At 40.9% G+C, this 19,679-nt stretch overlaps 1 protein-coding gene across 1 annotated transcript in view; it reads right to left on the bottom strand.

Moving 5' to 3' along the window:
- KIF5C (kinesin family member 5C) overlaps window positions 1-19,679 on the bottom strand; it is a 155,707-nt gene that overhangs the window by 65,207 nt on the left and 70,821 nt on the right. The window contains exons 6-10 of the mRNA XM_002749445.7: window positions 19,468-19,523; window positions 18,679-18,766; window positions 13,089-13,213; window positions 10,527-10,631; window positions 10,027-10,175 (exon numbers count right to left, since the gene is read on the bottom strand). Of these exons, the coding sequence (XP_002749491.3) occupies window positions 10,027-10,175; window positions 10,527-10,631; window positions 13,089-13,213; window positions 18,679-18,766; window positions 19,468-19,523 (523 nt within the window). The remainder of the gene's footprint in view (window positions 1-10,026; window positions 10,176-10,526; window positions 10,632-13,088; window positions 13,214-18,678; window positions 18,767-19,467; window positions 19,524-19,679) is intronic.

A 19,679-nucleotide genomic window follows, 5' to 3' on the forward strand; every position in this document is an offset into this window, starting at 1 on the left:
TATTATTACTTTAAAGTCTGTTCGAGTTTGACACTCTCACCTCTCCTAACATCCTCAGGCGGTGTTGTGGATGTTTCTCAGATGCAAGCACAAACACCCCAAGCATCTATTATCAACTTAGTAAGACAAAAAGTGAAAAATAACTCATGGCTAAAATGTTTATGGATACTTAAGGACGCACTTCAAGGCTACTAATCTTACTTTTTAAATCATAAAGAGTCCCTTGATAATTTCACATGACACCAGAAAGAGAAAACTGCAGCTTTTCTGCTGTACTCAGGCAGGTTTAGCCAGAGGCACATTTTGTGAGCAGATTCAGCAAGGTTATCACCATTGTTTGAACTAGTCCTCATTCTCAAAGTACTTTTTTAAATTGCCTAGAAAATCCCCACTACTGTAGTAATTATGGTCCTGGCAGGAAACGGATGACCTGCTCAAACTGCATGATTTGGAGAGTGCTTAACAAAGTATGGAAAGGTGTTAGGAAATAACGAGGGATAATGTGGTACCCACATTGGTGATGGGGGAGCTGTTACTACCCTTAGGCTGAAGAGGACCCAGAGAGAGAAGGGTAGAAGGAAAAGATTGCCTAGTAGGTATGAATTATAACAGCAGTGGTAGGGACGTAGCCAACCCAAAATCATCTGGCAGGGAAGAAGCCAGGAAATAAATACCTGGACCTCAGGCTCTTCTCTCCTCCTGATTGCCTGCCTGTGTTCCTTCCCCACTGGTTGAACATAACTGGAAGCCAGAGGAAAAGGAACCCATTGCAGGAGTCCAAACCAGTCACCCTCCTAAGGCACAGAGCAGGGCAGAGACAGTACAGAAAAGATCCAGAGGAGCAGCTACAGATGCACAACCCAACTTCCATTTGGAATTCAAATAAAGTGAGAATCCATGTCCAACCCTAGAGCCCTGAAACTTCATTCAGCCCAAATGTGACAGGCGGGGCCTTTAGATCACTAAAGGTAGAATATGAAGAAATCAGCTTGCATTGCTAGAGAAAGATGTTAATTCTCCTAAAATTGTTCTAGAGAATTAAAGTAATCCTCTGCCCCCGCCCCCCGGCCAAAGAAAAACACCCTAAGAGGTTTGTGTATGTGTATAGAAAATGACAAGCTGATTCTGAAATTTACAATAGAAATGAAAAAGACAACGAACAGCAAGGACAGTTCTGAAGATCAAAGTTAGAGGACTGAGTATCAACACTTACTTATAAAGCCACTTATAAATTATACCTGATCAAATTGTCACAAACTTTGGAATAAATTATCCAGAAACAGGCACTCAGATGACAGCCATCTGACCATATGACAAAGTACCCATAGAGAAGAGTGGGAAGGGCAGTCCCCTCAATATATGGTAGTGAGGGGAAGGGGAACTTTATCCCCCAGCCCCAATGCCATATAAAAAATTCTATTCCAGAGAGATCCCAGACATAAATGTGAAAAGTAAGACAATAAAGCTTCTAGAGAAAATATAGGACAGTATCTTCAAGACCTCAGGGTAGGCAAAGATTGTTTCTTGAAACAGAGTCTCACTCTCTTGCCCAGGCTGGAGTGCAGTAGCATGATCTTGGCTCACTGCAACCTCCGCCTCTCAGGTTCAAGCGACTCTCCTGCCTCAGCCTCCCAAGTAGCTGAGATTACAGGTGCATGCCACCACACCCAGCTAATTTTTGTATTTTTAGTAGAGATGGGGTTTCACCATGTTGGCCAGGCTGGTCTCAAACTCCTGACCTCAGGTTATCTGCCCACCTTGGCCTCCCAAAGTGCTGGGATTACAGGCATGAGCCACTGTGCCTGGCCAAAGGCTTTTTAAAGAGAGCATAAAAGAAAAAATAAATTTGACTTCATTAAAATTAAAAACCTCTCTTCATTAAAAGTAGCCATTAAAAGAGTTAAAAGGCAAGTTACAAAGTGGGAGAAGATATATCAAATACATATACCTCACAAAGGATTTACCCAGAATAACTCCTTTAAATCAGTAAGAAAAATCTGGGCAAAGACTTGGAACAGGCACTTCATAAAAGACGTACAAATAAAACACCTCCTGAAAATGTGTTTAATGTCATCAGCCTTCAGGGAAATGCAAATTAAAACTACAATAAGAAACCTTAACATACCCAATAGAATGGCTAAAAAATTTAAAACTGATAATGCCAACTGTTCTTGAGAATGAGCAATGACTGTAACAGTCAACTGCTACTGAGAAGAGTGTGAATTATTACTGTCATTTTGGGAGAATCTTTAGTAGTATCTACTAAAGCAGAATATTTCACACCTTAAGACATGCTCCCACCCAACAGAAACAAGGACAAATATTCACCCAAAGTCATGACAACCAATGTCATAGTAATTGTATTTATAATCTCCCCTAAATGAAAATAATCTAAATATCCATCAACAATAGAATGGATACATATAAGCCATATTCATACAACAGAATACTATATAACTGTGAAAAATAGACGACCACTATACCTAAGAACCTAGGTGAAGTTCACAGATAAAATGCTGCATGAAAGAAGCCAGATACCATATGGTACTGTGTGATTTCATTTTTATATAGTTCACAGACAGGCAATACTAATCTATGTTGATGGAAATTAGGGTGACAATTACCCTTGATAGTTCGGTGTTGACTGAGAAGGTCCAAGAGAGAGGCTCCCAAGATGCTGGGTGGTGGTCACGTGTGTATGTGTCTACATATATATGTATATATGTGTGTGTGTGTTTGTGTGTGTATTTGTAAAAAAATATAAGACACTTAAGTTTATGCATTTTACTATATTATATTCAATAAAAATTGAGTTAAGAAAAATAAATTGATGCAGAAAGAAACCAGATACAAGAATTTCCAGATGCGAAATAAACTACAGTTACTAAGAGAGAGATTGAATTTTTGTGCTCTGAGGTTTACTGGTTTTTTTTAATAGAACAAATATTCTTCTATCTAGGATGTCAAAAGCAATCTTGCAAAGCGCAATAAAGAGAGTCTCAGTCCCTCATTACCCCAAGAGACTAAGAGTAAAAGGATGTAGAATATAATTTCTTTTTCTTTTTACCATTAACTTTGGCAAATTTAGAGAATGAAGGAGTCTAATGATCACTAGCTTCTTTCTATTTGGACATTCAAACTTAACTTTCTTTTAATTAGCTGTAACTGATTTCAGAGGACAAAAAAGAAAAAAATCAGTTTCCTCCTTTGTTAATATTTAGCTAGTTGCCATCAATGCCTGTTTCACAGTGGTCTGCTGCCTTGTTTTGGTTTGGATCTGGGGTGTGAGGCCACCAGTGGACATGACCAGAGCTTGAGCACAGGCTCACATGTGTGCATTTACTGCTCAGCCTTGTTCTCAAAAGAATTTCAGGTAGCTTACAGGGAGACACAAAATGAACAAGACAGCAGAAATTAAGAAGTGCTCTTAAGGCAGGTTTTGTGATTTTGTCTAGCAGAAGCTATATAGCAATTGCGATACCAACCAGCCTTATAGTTCTGGGACATTAACTCTTTGAAATAGAGAAACAAGCCAATGACCCACAGAAGCCTTATTCTAGCCACTTACTGACTGTTCACGCATCCTCTTTAAAGGTCAAACTGACTGTGATACTATTTGATTACTCCAAAGTGGCCTGATCATTCAGAGAAATATAAAAGTGGGCTCTTCATTTCTAAAAACTCCTTTGTTTTTCAGTCAGAGTCCCCAGTGTGTATGCAGTTATCAATGTCTATTCCACAAGTTATTACCACAGCAGGCACTGAGCAAAATCCTAACCAAAGGCTACTGTGGGAAAGAACTTCAATTCCGTCCTAAATTTATACCATACCAGCAAGACATGCTTTTAAAACTGAGTCAAATTGTGAGGATGCCATTATCAGGGTGTCCGCTTTGCATCTTTTCCTTGTTTTGGCTTGATTCAGCAAGTCAAGCACTACTTCAATAATATATGATCTAGGTGCCCCAGGCATCTTCTCCCCACAGGGAGAGGAACTAGGACCAAGTTTTTTAAAGACCTCAAAGCTAATGAATGTTAACCACCCTTAGAAAAGGCAGACCAAGCCCAGGGGACAAACAGCAGAGGCCTCGGTACATCTTCCATCTAGGTACTGCTACAGAGAGAGTTAAGTTAGAAAAGATTCTACTAAAGAATGGGAAAGAGGAAACACTCTTCCCCATTCTTGAGCATTCTGCTATTTCCTTCCCAGCACTGCTCAATCCTTCTGTCACTGAATTTGCAGTTTACATGTTCAGAAGCACATGGCCAGCTTCCAAGACTGCTGATGGTACCCATCTCCACTACCGAGGTTAAGCACCCACACGTGAGGACACTGAAGGCATCCTCATAAGCTGGCACTTGAAAAAAGCCCTCCTTGAATGGGGAGAAGACCTCAAACTGCTGCATTCTGATGAATCTCATCCCCACCTGCTTCCCCGACAGTTTCCTATACTCATATTTCCTGGCCACAGTCAGTTCTAAATGACATGAGGAGCGCCTACCATGGGGGTTTCTTCTAATTACTTTGGCGTCCCTGGAAGAACCACAAAGATATTTGTTCCTGGTACCCTCATACCTTTTGTTTCAGCATCCTCCTTCTCTCACCAGGTGTTCAGGATAATGCCGGCATTTGAGTAAGGAGCTCTACACAACCTCACACCTTCAGCACGTAGAATAAATCTGTAATGTGTGATTCTGCACTGTGAATGGTGTGTGAGAGAGAGAAACTGAGATTACCCCCACTGTGGGAGCAGGAGAGGATAGAGAGTATAGCATTCTTCACTATCAGTGAGAGCTCTCCAGAGAAACAGAACCAGTGTTAGATAGAGACAGATGATAGATAAATATAGACAGATAACATATTATATACCCTATTGTATATATAAGATCCTATTATATATACACATATATATGTATATATGATATACCTTACTCTTTTATTTACCTAAGAAATTGGTTTACATGACTATGGAGGCTGACAAGTTTGAAAGCCATAGGGTAGGCTGGAAACTGAGGCTGCAGTTGATGGTACCATCTTGAAGCAGAATTTTGTCTTCTCTGAGAAACCTCCGTTTTAGCTCTTACGGCCTTTAACTGACGGGATGATGCTTGCCCTCATTATCGAGAGTAATCTGCTTTACTTAAAGTCAACTTATTATAAGTGCTAAGCACATCTAAAAAGTACCTTCACAGCAATGTCTCAATTTCCATTTGATTTGCAACTGGGCACTATGGCCTAGCCAAGTTGACACATAAAGTTAATCAGAAGCTAATGTTCTAATCTGCTCTGAGTCCTAGTTCCTATCTAAAACACCCAAACCTTCTTCTGGAAGGACCACTGCTCTAAAGCACCTTCCCAGCTCCTGGAGAGGCCATTTCCCTGCTTATGAGGAAAGGAAAGAGGATGGGAAAGGGAAACTAAAATTTTGTGTCTTTAATTTTAAGTTCTGGTCTCCTGAGAACCATTCAGAAATGACACAGATGAGGACTTGGCATCTAGATAAATGTATGTCACCCATAGTATTTCTCCCCTCCAAGAGCAAAAATTAACCCTGGTGATGTTTCAGCAACAGACGCCCCCCAAAAGGAATGATTGAAGCCTCTTTTTGTTTTATGTCAAACTGTAGCCAAGTCTCTGCCTTGGCCAAAGTGTTCAATCTACTCTCGTAGGTAACGTGTTCTCATGTTCTGGTGACATAAATTTCATATGCACACTATTCAGGGTCTGCCTAATCTAGTTGCCACTAAGCTGGCAGACGACACAATTAAAATGGTGACATGACTTTTTTAAGAGCTCATCAGGAAAAGAAGAAAGAATATTACTTCCCCTAAGATAGCAATTCTCCTTCCACATTCAACATACAAATAAAGCCTTCAAATCATTCATGCTGGATCAATCAAACTCCTGGAGCCAAAGAAGTGCTGATTCAGACCTTCCTCACCACATTGGTCTGCCCCTCAGAGGGCCTCTTTCCCTTTATTACTGCCCTAAATCACGGTACATTAAATAGGCTTCCAGCACAATTGGGTGATTTGAGTTCACACTTCTAAAACATAAATATCTTTTTCAAATAGTGCTGTAAAAGTAGTTTGAGTTTGGAAGAGTAATTAAAGACTACAAAATAGAACTCTGGAAGCCACAGGAAAAAAAATAAAAGTGCTCTAATTTGACTCTGGCTTTTTGACTTTCTATTGCCTGGGAATTCAAGTGCTGCATCCTCAACTAGATTAAAAGCTCTTTGAGAGCATGGGAGACGGCTCTTACTTCTTTAACGGCATGATGCTGGGCATTCAGGGCACTAAACTAAACAAGCCCAACTGAATGGAAGAGCCAGAATATATCAGTCCAAGAAATCAACACAGTCAATTTTTCCCTTTAAATTCTAATTCTAACCTTGAGTCCTGAAGAATGCTAACAGGACTCTTGGTAGAGTGTCTTCAGGGGTCTGCAGATTTAACTGCTTCAAAACACCTATTACAGGCCGGGTGTGGTGGCAAACGCCTGTAATCCCAGCACTTTGGGAGGCCAAGGCGGGTGGCTCACAAGGTCAGGAGTTTCAGACCAGCCTGGCCAACATGGTGAAACCCATCTCTACTAAAAATACAAAAATTAGCTAGGCATGGTGGCAAACACCTGTAATCTCAGCTACTGAGGATGCTGAGGCAGGAGAATCACTTGAACCCCGGAAAAGGAGGTTGCAGTGAGCCATGATTGTGCCATTGCACTCCAGCCTGGCTGATAGAGGGAGACTCTGTCTCAACAACAACAACAAAACCAACATACTACGCATTGTATTATTCAGTGCAGTCAAGCAGAATAACAAACATGTACTCTCTTCACATCCTTGAAAGAACCACAAAGGAATAACTGAGGAACCTCATGCTGCCCTAAGGTTTGGCCACCTCTGTAATAAGAATATAATGAACACTCATTACAATGAATTTGCGATGTGCCCAGCACTCTGAGTTCAAAGTGCTTAATCTCATTAGCTATCACATACTGTGTCTAATCCGATGTGCAGTCTTGTGTCTGCTGTATAATTGGGTTCAATGAGTATATTTAACAATACAACAGGTATTGGCCCTGTAGAATAGTTCAGCATCCTTAAATAATCCATTAACTAACTTGAGGATAAAGGGAAAGAAACAAAACCTCACACATTTCCAATAATAGATTGGAAAGCAACCCAGATCCAAACCCAGCCAAACTTTTGGATGCAATGGTGTCAAAGTTCCGCAACTGCCTTAATTTTCCAAGTAATTTTATGCAATAGCTTTAGATTCACCTGTTCATTCATTTGATACGCATTTATTTATTGACCACCTACTGTGAACTAGTTATGCAGAGTGGTTGATGAGAAACTAATGCCTGTGACAAACTGGGTCCCTGCTGTCACAGAGAGCAGAATCTAAATGACTCTGATAAAAGAACGTAGACCAACTTATTTCATTTGAAAATATAATTTACATTACATTTTATTTCCTGGAAGCCCAAATTATCTGCAGTATTTTTTTATTTGTTCATTCCAAAAATTCAATTCCAATTATACTTTATTTAATCCTCCCCCTTATATGACAGTGCTGTCCCTTACAGTGCATTACATTCAGTCTAGTCCCATCCACTACTATGGCCTTTTCAAGCCTCAATAGTGTGAGATTACTTAAGATGAAGGAAAAGCGGAACTTGCAATCACTGATAGCCTGCTACATGCCAGCCCTTGAGCTAGGTAAAAACTGAAGCAACTCATATAATCCTCCCAATAGTCTTGAAAGTAGGCATTATTTCTCTCTCTCTCTATGGGAGAGAAGACTGAGGCTCAGAGAGAAGTAAACAAGAAAATGGGTCAATCACAGAATTAGCTTCAATGCTGGGTTTACTGACCCAGAGGGTTGTGCTCAGACACTGCATCCTAGGACATCCTGGATTTGCAGTCACTTACCGGCTGTGTGGTCTCAGGTATGGTATCCAAGGGCTTTACCCCTAAGCCTTGATTTCATACTCTATATGAGGGTGAGATAATTGCTGTCAGAATTGCTATGATAATTTCAGCATATATTAGACACTAACTGATATTCAAAATCCTTCCCGTAGACAGCTGCAAATGCCTCCTGATGACAGCAGTGCCCTAAGGTGGCTCAGCCTTGCAAAGACAGCCGGTGCCCCACAGTGACTCTGGCTTGAAAAGGGCCAGAATATTTTTGCTTTGCTGGTAAGTGTTTTTTTTGAAGAGATGTTTCCTTTATAAATGCACTTAGAGCTGGTTTGCTCAAACATGTCTTCAGAGGAAATTGTTAACGCTCAAGTTTAAGACACTGGACAGGATGTGATCTCGTTTTCCATAAGCAAATGCTGGTCTGTGGATTCCTGAGACCCTTGAGGAAAGCAGGTGTTATCCTACGGCAACCCCCTTGGCCTAAGCATTTAACTAATCAAGGAAGTGATTTGGGAGGAAGTAAAGGACCCAAATCCAGTTTAAAAGATATATTAGCTCTACAACATTTCAATATAATTATTATTTATTTAGACATCCCACAGGTGCCACAACTATGTAATTCTATGTTCTGTTGAGGGCTCAGGAAATGACTGGGACTTAATTCAGTTTAAACAAGCCATAATAATTTCCCAGACAGAATGCCCACCCCCATCTGTCCTTTCTCTCATCTTAAACTATTCCTTAGGCATAACCATACAACACACACTCCCAGGGAGAAGGCAGGGAAGTGCTCTGTGCATCCATTTACAAATGAACTAGTTAAAGCTCACAGAGCACTGGTGACTTGTCTAAAGATCATGTGATTCTTCGGAATTGAATGGACTAGTGGCAGCAGAATCCACATTTTCCAGCCCTAAGCTCAGCTTGCTGAGCACTGAAGATGTTCAGATCGCCCAATCCACAGCACCTCAAACACTCTAGAAATGAACACTGAGGCACGAGGGCTGAAGGACAGAACCTAAATACTAGAACTGAGGAAATGTGCCTAAAGGAGGTCAGGCCTTGGACAGTGGGAGGGGGTAGGTGAAAAAGAAAGTGACAAGAAAATAAAGGAAGATAGGAACCAAACCACACATGTAACTGTTGCTTTGTGATTATGGAGTTGTACTTGCTGCCCACCTATGGACACCTCCCGGGGATGTAGGATGCCTCGTGTGGGTATTTTCAAAGGTAGCAAGATGTCTTCTGTGTCTCTCTTCAGCATACAGTCCAGACCTCCTACCTCCAGTGCTGATAAAGATTCCTTCCCCTTCTTTTCTATTTATACCTCTATCCTGTATTCACCTAAGCTTTTGGGTGTTTTATCAGCAACTGTGCAAAGGATCCCAAATATCGGAGTTAAAGGCAGTTATCAATCTTGAGATGTATACACTTGAAATAATTATGAATCTAAAAGGTAGACTCCAGTGCCATGAAGAACAAAAGTAACACCCAGTGTATTTCCAAGTCACATCTGCAATAAGTTTGATTGTTTTGTTTTATGCACCGTACCTTTGAAAAGCTGGCATGTTCTTGTCCATTATTTTAGAACATAATTATTGCTTTGGCCTCAATAAGTGATGCCTCAGGTTTACAAATCACCTGCTAGATATAATTTAGTAAAAGGCTGCTTGTCCCTTACTTTATGATTCTCTGCCAATAGCCCCTTGCCACTCACTTTTATTTTTTTATTTTATTTTATTTTTTTGAGACAGAGTCTCTCTCTGTCGCCCAGGATAGATTGCAGTGGTATGATCTTGGCTCGCTGCAACCTCTGCCTCCTGGGTTCAGGCAATTCTCTTGCCTCAGCCTCCTGAGTAGCTGGGACTACAGGCACGTGCCACCATGCCCAGCTAATTGTTGTATTTTTAGTAGAGACAGGGTTTCACCATGTTGTCCAGGCTAGTCTTGAACACCTGACCTCAGGCAATCCACCTGCCTTGGCTTCCTAAAGTGCTGGGATTACAGGCATGAGCCACTGTGCCCTGCCTTGCCACTCACTCTTACGACCTAAGACCTAGCACAGAGGACAGGTCTTAAGAGACCACACGTACCTCTGTCCAAACATCAGTGTGGACTTGGTCTCAGCCTCATTGAAAACAGAAGGAGAGCAGCAAATGACAATGGTGGTTCTGCAGTTCCCACCCAAAGAGTCCTGGAGAATCCGAGTCATCTTGCTGTCCCGATAGGGCACGTGTGTTTTCTATTTAGGAAAAGAAAACATATTGGTTTTGACAGCCCATTCGAAGAAAAACACAGAAGCAAGCAAGTCAGGGATGAAGACACTGAGCTTAGAAACCAAGTAAAACAGGTCTTTGGATCTTGCCAAAGTTTAGAATGCCCATTCTTTGATCCAGACCATAGGAAATTAGCATCACCATTCATACTGTTTAGCGGATGGGAACTCCCAGCGAGCAGGCATCCACAGCCAGGATTCCCGCTGTCCTTTTCCAAAGAGTAAAACAGCCTCTGGGGCGTGTGGCAAAGGGACTACAGGGACCCAAAAGGTGGTTTCTCATAATATTATTTAATATATGGGGGCAGGATCACTTACTGTCCCTTCTGCCAAAGCAGAGATCACATTTCCAAGCGCAGACAAAGACTTATTGATATTTTTAGCTTCGTCAAGAACAGCTCCCTCGGCACCAGTTTTGCTGACCTACCAGAGAGAAAAGAAAGCAGTGAGCAGCACAGGACAGCGGAAGCACAAAGTAGAAATTTCCAATTCACACAAGGGCAAAGGGGGACAGCCTCCTGAAAAGCAAGGAAAAATAGAAGTAGAGAAGACCTACAGTGATAAAAAACCATCCTTCTCATATGAGGCTGGGGATTTGGTCTCTACTGCTGTCATTTTCCTCTCAATTAGGTTTTAGTGGAATAGCCGAAATACCTCAGGTGGTGGAGCTGCAGATGCTTCCCCAGGGGACATCCATCCAGGGAAACCAGGCTCCAGAAGTGCTGTCACCATGGGTAGCTCAGGCCCTGGGAGACCGAGCCGCAGTCCCCATGCCGCAGGGAGCCCGGAGGGAAGCATGAAGAGAAAATGTTGTCCTGAGCCACAATGAATGGGCATACTGCAAAAAATGTAAGTTACAAGCTCCAAATCCAGGCAGATGACTAGAGGTGGTAGACTTGGTTATCCAGACTCTGTTCCTTCCCTACTTATTCCCACAGCAAGGAAAAAATGAAAAATATCCAAAAAACAAAAAACTTGGGATAGACATGAAAAGTCTAATGTATATTGCATTGTAAATTTATCTTTTTTCCTCTGCACCCAAAGGGACCATACACAGTTCCTCCTCTGCTGTGTTATCACTGGTAATTTCATCTTGACAGCATTTGCTCTAGGAAGAGGGCAGTTTACAGATGCTAGAAAAAAGGGGAACTCAACATGATTCATATCTCTGCTGACTGGACAAAAGATGCACAGGGAGCAGCTGCTCTCTCAAGAAAGGAAGGGGGGAAGCAACGTTGAACTACAAATTTCAATCGCATATAAAGGAGAAACTCCTGACGACAGAGATGAATTCAGGTCCAGGAGGAGGTTTCTTTCCAAATAGAATAGATTCTCAACTCCCTTGGAATTGTTTGTGTGGCACCTCAGCTTACACAGAGGAATCATGTAGCTGTTGGGTCACAAATAGTAGCAGTCTATTCACATGGTGTTATTTTAAGGTGCCTTCACATTGGAGCATGTTAACTCCATGAAATAGACAAGGCAGGTACTATCTATCACCCTCCTTTGACAGCAGGAAACTGAGCCCCAGAAATATCAAACTGACAGCCTAAGGGAAGAACGCCATTCAGGGGAGATGGGAACTAAAACCCAGAGTTCTCTTCTACAAGATCACACTGACACATTCATAGGGACACATCTAGGACAAAGGAAAACAGGTGCATGTGAGCAAAAGAAACTATGTGAAAGGCATGATTTTAAAACGCCCCAAAAATATCATTAGCAATAACCACTGACACTGTGCAGAGGCAGCCCTCCACTCTGGTGTGCGAGTATGAAGCAATGTTCAGGTTTATTTGGGCTCTAAATAAACAACAGTGCTCCATTATTTCCATTCTGTTGTGTGTCTGTTTAACTAAAGTTACAAGTCCATACTAGTAAAATTTTAGATTCCCAACTAGGAATACCCAGATGACTTTCTGCTCACATTTTACAAATGCATACTAGAGGACAATCCAAGAAACCATTACTTACGTAAATGTTAGTGGCCATAACTTGGCATACGGGGAACTCAGTGGCGTAGTGCAGTTAAGTGGGGATCAATCATACAGTTAGGGAGACTGACCAAGCTCCAAGCCTGGCCCTGAAGGGGGCAATCAGCATGATGTCAGTGGTGATGGAGGCCAGAGGGCATTGTGCACATGGGCTTGCTCTGTGATGTTGCTCAAGGGAGGTCAGTGCCTCCAGCCAGGTTGTGGCAGCAGAAGCCTCCACTGGTACAATGGGAGTAAGACTGGAGATTCTGGGAAGCCTACTGCTCTGGAGTACAGCCCTGGCCAGGTCAGGGTATCGACAACAAAAGAGAGTCCACACAAAACCAGAGAACAGTAACGGCTTGTGGCTAAGGCTGATTACAGGTTGCACTGCCTGAGAGAACCAAGGCCTCCCACATGGGACATGGACAGCCCCGGCCTACTGCTGGGAGAACCAGGGAATGCATGGAGAGCCCCAGGTTCCAGATCTTCCATCAGCAAAACAAACCTGCAGAGGCAGGACTGCCGCATTCCCATAGCAAAGCTCGTTCCTGGCCTATTAGAGTCAGGTACAACACAGGATTTTCTCTTTTCTCGGAAGTTCATATCCCTCCCACATGTGTGCAGTTGCCTCTGCCACAGGCTAAGTCGAACCAACACTTGCCTAACATCATCATCAGGGCCCATCAGGGATAAATCAGAGTTGGCAGGCAAAGCACCTGCCCCTGACACCAATAGGAGACCTCAGGACAGAAAAGGGTTACACGTAATAACACCTTGGCAGAGCCTCAGAAACTTTAAATGCTCTTTAAAGCAGGAAAATAGAAGGGCATGAAAATTATACCATTGCACACTGAAGCAAATAAAAGGGGAAAATTATAGATAATACAAATAAAGAACCAATTACCTTTTCACTCCCAGCCAAATCAACCAAATAAAGTTTCCCACTGAGTTTTTTTTCCGTCTCTACATTCTCTTGCTTAATATTTATCAGGAAGATACTGTGACTTCTAGAGCTGTGTTCATTCATGTCTGAAAAGGAAAATAGTTTACTGCTCTACAAAGAACACGGACATTTAGCAAACCTCATCTAAAAAACATAACAAGTCACGCCTAATAGCTCCATTTCATTGAAGTTAAGTCCAGCCAATTTAAAAAATTATCTGAGACCCTGTTTCTTCTGAAAAACAATGCTCATTCTAGAAACAAAAAAAAAATTTAAATATCTTCAAGGAGCAAAGAAATTAATCTAAAAATCTTAGCTGACAGTTGAAGGTATCAGATTTTCTAGCTCTGCCTGAAGCCCCATCCTCTAAGTTCCTACTCCAGCATGACCTTCCCCTTCAAGAATTCACTACTTCCTCCCCTGCCTCACTTTAAATCCCTCAGCCTTTATCATGATTAATACATGATGTATTAATACATGTATCTTAGTCATGTGTATAAGCCTTGCCTTATCAGTAATATCATAAGCTTTCTTAAGAAGGATTAAGACTTTCCTAAGGAAGGATTAAAACATACACTTCTATAACCCTATGCTAACTGCATAGAAGGTCTCAAATATTAAATACACTTCATTAGGATGAGGTCCTGGAAATAAAAATCCTTGCAAATCCTCATCTTTGTCTGCCAAGCAGAGACCCCAGCAACCATCCCATTCAGCCTTCACCAGCAATAATTTCTCAAACCATCTTGCCAGATTATATGTAAAAAGTCCTAAAGATTCATTTAAAAAAAAACTGTTAGAACTAATAAATGAATTCAGCAAAAGTGTAGGATACAAAATTAACATGTAAAAAATCAGTTGCATTTCTATATACTAACAATGAAGAACCCCCCCAAAAAAAGAAAACAACCTTACTTGTAATAACAAAAAAAAAAAAATAAAATACTTAGGAATAAACTTAACCAAAGAAAAGAAAGACTTATACATTGAAAACTACAAAATGTCACTGAAAGACATGAAAGAAGATACAAATAAATGGATTAGAAGACAATATCATTAAGCTGGCAGTATTACCCAAAGCAACCTACAGATTCAGTGCAATTTCTATCAAAATTTTAATGACATTTTTTTGTAGAAGTAGAAAAATCCATCCTAAAATTCATATGAAATCTCAAGGGACCCCAAATAGCAAAACAATCTTGAAAGATAAGAACAGTGTTGGTGGAATGATCCAAGATGGCCGATCGCTAACATCCCAGGATTGCAGCTCTCAGGGAAGGCGCGGAGAACTAGAGGACGCCACACTTTCAGACAAAGTCTGGTCGCTCACGGAGCAGAAGATCCCCCAGTGGTGGAAACACACGAGTTGCCAGCGTGACTCTCGTGGTCGGCGCAGCGGTTCCGCAGGCACCTCGATGCGGCAGCGCTCGGCGCAGAGTAAACAGGACTGGTTCCCCTTCTGACCGAGGTTTGGAGCCCCGGGAAGGCAGAGTCGCCTACTACGGAAACAAGAAGGAAGCCCGACAGGAGCATCCTGGGCAGAAAAGCACCATCAGTTTTAACGCCGCTGCTCTGGCCCTGGGAACTAACAACCTGGACGTCCACTCAAGAGACCTAATCTGAAAGTTGGTAATTTCAAAGATGACAGGAGGATAAATTTACAATGATGGGAAGAAACCAGCGTAAAAAAGCTGAGAATACTCAAAGTCAGAACGCCTCTCCCTCTAAAGATGATCACAGTTCCACATCAACAATGGAACAAGGCTTGATGGGGAACGAGCGCCTCCTGATGACAGAATCACTCGTCAAGGAATGGATAATAACAAACTTCGGTGAGTTAAAAGAACATGTTGTAGCCCAACGTAAAGAAACTAGGAACTTTGAAGAAAGGTTTGATGAAATCCTATTGAGAATAGACAACTTAGAGAGGAGTATGAGTGAATTAATGGAACTGAAGAATACAATACAGGAACTCCGAGAAGTATGCACAGGTTTAAACACTCGAATTGTTCAAGCAGAAGAAGGGATATCAGAGGTCAAGGTCCAACTTAATGAAATAAAACGTGAAGAAAAGATTAGAGAAAAAAGGATAAAAAGGAATGAGCAAAGTCTCCAAGAAATGTGGGACTATGTGAAAAGACCGAATTTACGTTTGATAGGTGTACCTGAATGCGACGGAGAGAATGAATCCAAGTTGGAAAATACCCTTCAGGATATTATTCAGGAAAATTTTCCTAAACTAGCAAAGCAGGTCAACATTCAACCCCAGGTAATACAGAGAACACCACAAAGATATTCCTCAAGAAGAGCAACCCCAAGGCACATAATCGTTAGATTCACCAGGGTTGAAACGAAGGAGAGGATACTAAGGGCAGCCAGAGAGAAAGGTCAGATAATCCACAAAGGCAAGCCTATCAGACTTACAGCAGATCTCTCAGCAGAAACTCTACAAGCCAGAAGAGAGTGGGGGCCAATATTCAACATCCTCAAAGAACAGAACCTTCAGCCCAGAATTTCATATCCAGCCAAACTAAACTTCACAACTGAAGGAAAAATAAAATCTTTTATGAACAAGCAAGAACTCAGAGATTTTATTACCACCACGCCTGCTTTACAAGAGCTTCTGAAAGAAGCATTACACACAGAGAGAAACAACCAGTATTAGCCTTTCTAAAAATACACCAAAAAGTAAAGAGCACCAACATAAAGAAGAATTTACACCAACAAATGGATAAAACAGCCAGTCAACATCAAATGGCAGTAACCCTAAATTTAAATTGACTGAATTCCCAATCAAAAGACACAGCCAAAACCCAACAGCATGTTACATCCAGACCTGTTTCACATGCAAGGATACACAAAGACTCAAAACAAAGGGATGGAGAAAGATTTACCAACCAAATGGAGAGCAAAAATAAATAATAAATAAATAAAAAGCAGGAGTTGCAATTCTTATATCGAATAAAATAGATTTTAAAGCAATAAAGATATAGTGGTAAAAGGATCGATGCAACAAAAAGAGCTAACGATCCTAACACCCAGATAGGAGACTTAGATTCAATGAGACAGAAAATTAATAAGGATATCAAGGACTTGAACTCAGATCCAGAACAAGTAAACTTAATAAATATTTATAGAGCTCTCCACTTCAAATACACAAAATATACATTCTTGTCAATACCACATCACACCTACCCATTAGTTTAAATGAAACATTGATTGGCCATTATTAATACCCAATTTTTTTCAAAATAAAGCAATATTTCCATTTACTCTCCCTCTTTCTCTTCCTCTTTCTTCCTCTCCTTTACTTATTTTTTTTTTCTTTCCTTCTCTCAAAAAAAAAGAAATCAACTTGTAAACCTCTAAGATCCAGGTCGGCAATGTCTCTTTGATTGCTTGATTTCCTTTCTTCCCTTCCCTCCCTCCCTCCCTCCCCGCTTCCTCTCTTCCTTCCTTCCTTCATCTCTTCCTTCCTCCCTACCGTCCTTCTTCCCTTCCTTCCTGCCTTCCTCCCCCCACAAAAAAAAAAAAAAAAAAAAAGAACAGAAAATGATATCACTGCTATGGAAAATAGTAATAATAGCAAATAGTAATGGTTCCTCAAAAAACTGAAAGTAGAATTACCATAAGATCCAGAAACTCCACTTCTGCATATATGCTCAAAGGAATTGAAATCAAATCAAACTCAAATGTTTGCACACCTATGTTCATAATAGCATCATTCACAATGGCCAAAATGCGGAAGCCACCTAAGTGTCCACTGATAGTTAAATAAATTTTTTAAATATTGTATATACATACAATGGAATATTATTCAGCCTTAAAAAGGAAGGACACTTGTTACAACATGGATGAAACTTGAGGACATTATGCTAAGTGAAATAAACAAGTCACAAAAGGATAAACACTTTATGATTCCGCTTACATGAGGTACTAGAGCAGTCAAATTCAGAGACAAAGTAGGTTGGGCAAGAGGAGAATAAAGAGTTAGTGTTTAATGGGTACAGAGCTTTGGCTGGAGAAGATAAAGTTCTAGAGATGGAAGGTGGTGACGTTGCACACAGTGTGAAGGCACTTAATGTAATGTAAATGCATACTTTAAAATGGTTATGGCAAATTCCATGTCATGTGTGTTTTGTTACTATAATAAAAGAAAAACCTTACCAGAATGATAAGAATAATAGCAATTCTTTTTAGACTAGCAGTTCCAAACCAAGGCACCGAAATGGGTTATCAGGTATGCCATAAATAATTTGTGACTAAAAATAGCTTTAGAGACAGAGTGAATAACTTCTTTGTAAATGAGAGATGCTACTACTATAAGAATATCTGCCTTACATTCCTTCATGTACGTGTGTGTTTTAAGCATGAGAAAAAGAAGTGGAGTTTGACCAACACTATCCAAGTCTAGGCTCACCTATGAAAGTTGCTACATATATGAATATCATCTGATACATTGTGCTCCGATAGAGAAAATGTTGAGAATTACAGTTCTGGACCACAGAATCAGAGAGCGTTGGGTAGAAGAGACTTACAGAGCCTAGACCAGTCAGTCAACCAATGTCTGAATCTCTTTTACAACATAACAGTAAACTCACTACTCCTCTAGACAGCAGGCTGCACTTGGGGCAGCTATAAGGGTTGGAGAATTCTCATAGGAGTCGAAATCTGCCTTCCTAGAGCTCCAACAATCCTGGGTGTTCTAAGCATTGAGATGGAACTGAACAAGCTGACCCTCTTTCTTAGTGTCAGCACCTTCAACCCAGTATGATATATTACATTGTCCACACACCCTTCCCCAGATTTTTTCCTTACACAAGCTATAAACCCTTAGTTCCATCAGCTTCTGTTCATATGAATTCACTCTCACTCGTCCACATCCCTCTTAGTAAGATAGATAACTCATCTTTTCACAGACCCTCTGCTGCCCGAATCCCATATGCACTGCTTCCCTGAGATGCAATGAACATACTGAGGAAGTAACTGCAGAGCCAATGAGCCGATCTGAATGTGTCTGTTGGTAATACATCGGAAGGCTTTCCCTAAGCCTCCTGGCTCTGCTCTCTGACTTCCTTCTTGCCTTTCTTTTTCTTTTTTATGGAGGGCAGAAATCTAACATGGCTTCTTTCCACGAGTGTGACTGCAACGTATTAAAGAATTTATTGGTTTGAAATTTTTTTTAATTAACCTGAACAATAACATGATTAAAATAAATAAACTGAGGCGCTTACTCTTTCCCTCCCTTTGGTTGGCTGGTTGTTTATCTTTCCTAATGTGCAGGCTTAGGCCATTATGGGGGTCCAGTAAGTCTCACTCAACATCTCCAAGACCTCAGCCCTGTGGACAGCAGAAGGCACCCTTTCCTATGACTGCCTAGACACACTCAGAGCTCACATACCCTGGCGTCTGTGTCCGAGCACTGCTCTCTAACCACTTTTCCATGCATTCTTTCCTTTGTACCTCATCCCCCACCGCACCCTGGCCCCGGTCAGTGGGCAGACATCTGTCTCCCAAGCTACAAGGGAGGAAACAGCACCACTGTGCTTACTTGTCACAGCCACATGTCGGTTTGCTTTGCCTTCATCTATCACATCCATGACTTCCTCAGGGCTCGACACAAATCGCTCGGTGCACCCCTGGAAGAGAATCAGTTCAGGTTCACCATTAGAAGAGCCGAAAAGCAACAACAGTTTGAAAGACTGGGAGCATTTTCCAGTTTATCTTCTAGAGGTGTGGATAAATAGAAAGGCTGAAATATCGATCCAACAACTTTTCCTCCTTGCCCAGGGCTTGAATTCTACATTAAAGAGAAGCCTGAGCAAGCCCTAGGAAATCTAGAAGTAAACCAAAAAATGAACTGTCAAATTTTCATAGGTTTTTGGGTAAACAGTCATAGTCAACAGCAACACTTTAAGAAGACAGAAAATCAAAGAAGAAAATCAATGAGAGAAGAAGACATGGATGAAGTTTTGCTGTGCTTTCTATCTTTATTTATTTACCATTATGGCCATTGATAATAGACACTTTGAAGCTTCACAAATAATGCTATAATAGGCATTTCCAACTGCAACATATAAATAATTGCACTCAATACCAAAGCCCCTTTAAATGTGAATTATATTAAATGACAATATTTAAATAATAACGTCATAAAGGAAAGGTACAATTGGAGATGGTAAATGTCAATTTTTAAAACCAGATGAATATTGAACTTAAGGAGCCTGATTAAATACTTATATGCTCTTTACAGATAATATTCTGAGCATCTTATATAATAATTATTATTACAGAAACTGGAGATAAATTAATTGTATCACCAATCAAGTCTTCCTCATACCTTTACATACGGGACTCTGTTTTTATCTTCATGAACAGCCAAGTTGGTCTTGGATACTATAAGAGATGAGAATGACAGCATGCAAAGAAGAAAGGACAAGTTAAAGACTCTATTGGAGGAAAGATGGAAGTCTGTTACAAAGGACAGGCAAATCTAATCTCTTTGCAATATGCAAATTTAAGCCGTGGCTGAGAATGAACATATACCCTGAA

This window comes from Callithrix jacchus, chromosome 6 (genome assembly GCF_049354715.1).
Source record: "Callithrix jacchus isolate 240 chromosome 6, calJac240_pri, whole genome shotgun sequence".
Classification (NCBI taxonomy): domain Eukaryota; kingdom Metazoa; phylum Chordata; class Mammalia; order Primates; family Cebidae; genus Callithrix; species Callithrix jacchus.